The sequence below is a fragment of the Emiliania huxleyi genome, assembly GCF_000372725.1.
Source record: "Emiliania huxleyi CCMP1516 unplaced genomic scaffold EMIHUscaffold_4583, whole genome shotgun sequence".
Lineage (NCBI taxonomy): Eukaryota > Haptophyta > Isochrysidales > Noelaerhabdaceae > Emiliania > Emiliania huxleyi.
The window spans coordinates 1-1,701 of record NW_005198549.1 but is presented as its reverse complement, the minus strand read 5'-3'; the positions used below and the strand labels follow the sequence as shown (position 1 = coordinate 1,701).

Genomic DNA, 1,701 nt, shown 5'->3' with positions numbered 1-1,701 from the left:
GAGCTGGCGGCGGCGGCACCTTCCGTCGGAGAGTGTCGCCACCACTCCGGCCTCCGTCTGGGTGTAGCTGGCGACGGGGGCCCCGTTGACGATGAAGTCCGGCTTGATGGCGCGGCACTCGTCCAGCAGGATGTCCTGCAGGTCCGGCCGGTCGATCACCCCCGTGTACGGCAGGTCGAAGAAGTCGGCGCACGCCTTGAGCGGAAACTCGAGGTACCAGTCGGCCGGCGTGGAGGGGTCGAAGAGGAAGCGCGGGTCGGCGACGGGCGTCATCCGGAAGCTGCCATCGGCGCGCAGCCCGTCCTTGATGCCACACCGCCGCGTGCCCGTGAAGGTGAAGTCGGCGATCACCCGCTCAAACAGCCGCTCGTCAATCGCCTTGAGCGCCGAGAGCGCGTTGGAGGCAAACTGGATGGGGCCGCCGAAGCGGGCGAACTGGCCCGTCTTCTCGTAGACGGTCACATCGAAGCCCGCCTTGAGCATCGCCAGCGCCGTCGTCAGCCCACCCACGCCGCCGCCCGCGATCGCCACAGTGAGCGGCCGACCCGGGTTCTGCGAGCTCGCCGGCTCTGCGAGCGCCAGCGCCGGCCCGCCGCGCGCCGCGATCACGCCGCGCGGCGGCGACGGGTGCATCAGCGGCGGAGACAGCACCAGGCCGGCGGCTCCAGCAGCGAGGAGAGGCAGCGCCGCCATCGCGCGAGATTATAGGCCAGCCTACCGGGGATAAATAACGCCCCGGCGCTCAGCGGAGCTGGGAAGAGGACCGCCGCAAGCGGCGTGGCGTGGAGCGGTTGTGCATCCCTCCGGGGGCCCCTCTGCGCCGGGGAGGCGTTGTTGGAGGCTAGGACGCAAGCGTCCGTCGCCCTTTTCAAACTCGGGGCGGCCCACTCCGCTACGCTCCGACCCGAATTTGGAGGGCCTAAAAGTTTAAGGTGTTGCTGCGCAAAAGGGGTCGGACACCGGGCGCAGCTCATGCTAAGAGCTAGAAGAGGAGATAGAGAGAACAACCACCCTGTCCCGTTATTGCGTACACCAACACCACAAAACGCTCTCTCTCTCCTGTCCTCACTCAGGGGGGTCACAACTACCAAGTCCCTCGACTAGCTGCCACAGGGCGCAGCTGCCACAGGGCGCAGCTGGAGACGCTCTACTGGATGGCGGCCACTCGGGCGACGCTCGCGAGGTAGACGAGCGCCGCAGCGGGCCGCATCAGCGAGAGAGAGAGAGAGAGAGAGAGCGACTCAAGGAGAGCTTGTAAGCGTAACACGAAAAGAAGGAAATATCGACAACACCTCAAGGGACTAACACGATCCTGCAAAAGGGAGCGCGAATGCACTAAGGTGGCTACGCCTCATCCTGCAAAAGGGAGCGTAGAGGGGTGAGTCCTGCAGAGGAGGTGTGAAGACGCGAAGCGTGGGTTATGAACAGACGAGAAGGGAGCAGGCGCACATCGCTTCCAGGGGGGGGGGGGCGCACTTCTGCTCACACCACATGCTAGGGGGGGGGTCCGACCCCCCCCAGAGGCTTCACCACATGCTAGGGGGGGGGTCCCGCCCCCCCCAGCACCTTCACCAAATGGTAGGGGGGGGGTCATGGCCCAAGACCCCCCCCCCAAAAACTCGGGGGGCAGACCCCTCCGGGGCCCCTTGATTTTTGGCCCCTTTTTTTCCGCGCACCCTTTTTTCTAAAAAAAAAACACTT

The 1,701-nt window shown here is 65.4% G+C and overlaps 1 protein-coding gene across 1 annotated transcript; it reads right to left on the bottom strand.

Annotated features, from left to right (window-relative positions):
* Positions 1–19: 19 nt before the first annotated feature.
* EMIHUDRAFT_124246 (hypothetical protein) lies at positions 20–693 on the bottom strand (the record flags this gene model as incomplete). Its single annotated transcript, XM_005768452.1, has 1 exon — positions 20–693. A coding segment is annotated over one exon (674 nt), but the record flags the coding sequence as incomplete, so codon positions are not given.
* Positions 694–1,701: the final 1,008 nt, after the last annotated feature.